At 35.3% G+C, this 2342-nt stretch overlaps 1 protein-coding gene across 1 annotated transcript; it reads left to right on the top strand.

The window, feature by feature from the left end:
- Positions 1-662: 662 nt before the first annotated feature.
- LOC109340995 lies at positions 663-1987 on the top strand. Its single transcript, XM_019578777.1, has 4 exons — positions 663-933; positions 1033-1092; positions 1171-1689; positions 1746-1987. The coding sequence occupies exons 1-4, from the start codon at positions 663-665 to the stop codon at positions 1985-1987; spliced, it is 1092 nt and encodes a 363-aa protein (XP_019434322.1).
- Positions 1988-2342: the final 355 nt, after the last annotated feature.

Consider the following 2342-nt stretch of genomic DNA (forward strand, 5'->3'; position numbering starts at 1 on the left):
TTTTAGTGATGAAGAGGAGATTGAAATATGCAGTGATGAGGAAGAGGTTCAGTTTGATAATAGTTCATGTCATAGTATTACATATACTACTCCGTCATCATTTTTTTGAACACAAATTCTGAAGTTGGTCGTGATATTGGACACAGAACCGGTTTAACGGATATTATTGATAATAATTTGTTTGTTGGGATGCAATTTGAATCTAAAGAAGCCACAATAAATGCAATTAGATAATTTCATATAAAAAATTCGTTTGACTATATTGTTGTAGAGTCTAGATCGGACAGATGCGTTGCCAAATGTAAACATTTTGGTGTAGGATGTGAGTGGCGAATTCGCGCTTCTTATAACGTTAAACGCGATTATTGGGAGATTAGGAAAATTAATGGAAGACATAGTTGTGTATATATGTTAGTTTCTCAAGATCATAGTAAATTAAATTCGTCATTCATTGCAGACCTTATTGTTAATTTGATATCTGCAGATCCGAGTATACCAGTTAAAGCACTGGTGAAGGAGGTTATTAGTCGTTTTGGTTATATAGTCACGTATAGAAAGGCGTGGACTGCAAAACAAATGGCAATGACCAAAATTTACGGTGATTGGGAAGGGTCATATAATGAGTTGTAAAATATCAAGCACATCACGAAGTTGTAGATGGCATGGAAGATCCAAGTCGAATCATTCTCGATAGAATATTTTGGGCTTTCAAACCATGTATTGAAGGGTTTGGTTATTGTAAACCAATCCTACAAGTGGATGGTACATTTTTGACCGGGAAATATACTGGAACATTGCTAATAGCAAGTTCACAAGATGAAAACAGACGTGTATTTCCAGTTACATTTGCCATTGTTGAAGGAGAGACGAAAGAAGCTTGGGAGGGGTTTTTTTACAATCTTAAGACGTATGTTACCCCTCAAGAAAACCTGTGTATCATATCAGATAGGGGGACAAGTTTATTAGTTGCACTCTGAAGTGAGTTGACAGGATGGTCTAGTGTACAATCAGTTTATTGTATTCGTCATGTAGCTAGTAATTTCAATAAGGAATTCCGTGATTCTGATCTAAAAGACAAAGTTTTAGAAATGGGTATGTCCTATTTATATTTTTTTATTTTATTAATATTGTTATATTATGGATATTAATATGTTTGTATTTATTTACTAGGTTATGAGTTGATGCGACCACGGTTCGAGCGAATGTTGAATTCGTTGCGTAAAAAAAATTCAAGGACTGGTACATGGTTGGACCAGATTCCAAAAGAGAAATGGAGTCAGGCATATGATGGAGGGAGACGATATGGCCACATGACTACCAATCTTGCTGAATGCATTAACGGTGTTTTGAAAGGATCAAGAGCTCTTCCTATCACTGCACTTGTTAGAGCAACATATTATAGGCTTAACGAATGGTTCAATGAACATCGAAATGAAGCCTCTAACATGGTTATGGCAGGACATGTATATTGCGAAGAATTAACAAAGATGATTAAAGAAAACCAACGTAAATCTACATGTCAAATGGTTCGTAATTTTTCACGAGAGACTAAAGTCTCTGAAGTTGAAGTTGTATCTAGATCTGGTGGTCGGCAAGTGAGGCTGTATACAGTAAAACTTGCTGAGAATTGGTGTGAGACTGTGGAGAATTTCAATCATTACGATTGCCATGCTCTCATGCTATCGCAACGTGCGCTTCTTTGAATTTAGACTGCAGCCAATTTATCTCAACAATTTACCGCCTAGATAATCTTCAGAAGGTTTATGGATATGAGTTTCAACCACTTGGTAATGAAGAATATTGGCCTCCTTATTCAGGTCCGACATTCATTCCCAATCCTGTTATGCGTAGGAAAAGAAGTGGAAGACCAAAGACTTCACGCATTCACAATGAGATGGATGCAGTTGAGGGTGAACAACTTAAAAAATGTGGATGGTGTAGAACCGAAGGACATAACAGGAAGACATGTCCATTGCGATCTAGATAATTAGGGGAGAGTTCTAGGCAACATTCGTAAGACTAGTTTATATGTTAGTCATTACCTTTATAATGTATTTCTATTGATCTAAACTTCTTTTCTAAAATATGTATAGTGAATATACTATAACTATATACTATAAATATACTAAAACTATATACTATAAATATACTATAACTATATACTATAAATATAACTATATACTATAACTACGAACTATAACGTGTGCATTGTAAAGTGTGGTGCAGAGACTTTAAATATGCAGATGACTTTAAAGTGACTATACAATGTGCAGATGACTTTAAAGTGGATATAAGTGTGGTCAAAAAAGGTTGAAGTGTGCAGAAGATTTTAGTGTGCAGAG

This window comes from Lupinus angustifolius, unplaced genomic scaffold (assembly GCF_001865875.1).
Source record: "Lupinus angustifolius cultivar Tanjil unplaced genomic scaffold, LupAngTanjil_v1.0 Scaffold_319_4, whole genome shotgun sequence".
NCBI classification, from domain to species: domain Eukaryota; kingdom Viridiplantae; phylum Streptophyta; class Magnoliopsida; order Fabales; family Fabaceae; genus Lupinus; species Lupinus angustifolius.

What these genes read in the sequence shown, in the direction of transcription:
- LOC109340995 (XM_019578777.1), top strand. Translation starts at nt 663, where the DNA reads ATGGAAGATCCAAGTCGAATCATTCTCGATAGAATATTTTGGGCTTTC. An exon ending in TACCCCTCAAGAAAACCTGT is followed by an intron (nt 934 to 1,032) that starts GTATCATATCAG and finishes TTCGTCATGTAG; the next exon opens with CTAGTAATTTCAATAAGGAA. An exon ending in TGCTCTCATGCTATCGCAAC is followed by an intron (nt 1,690 to 1,745) that starts GTGCGCTTCTTT and finishes TTTACCGCCTAG; the next exon opens with ATAATCTTCAGAAGGTTTAT.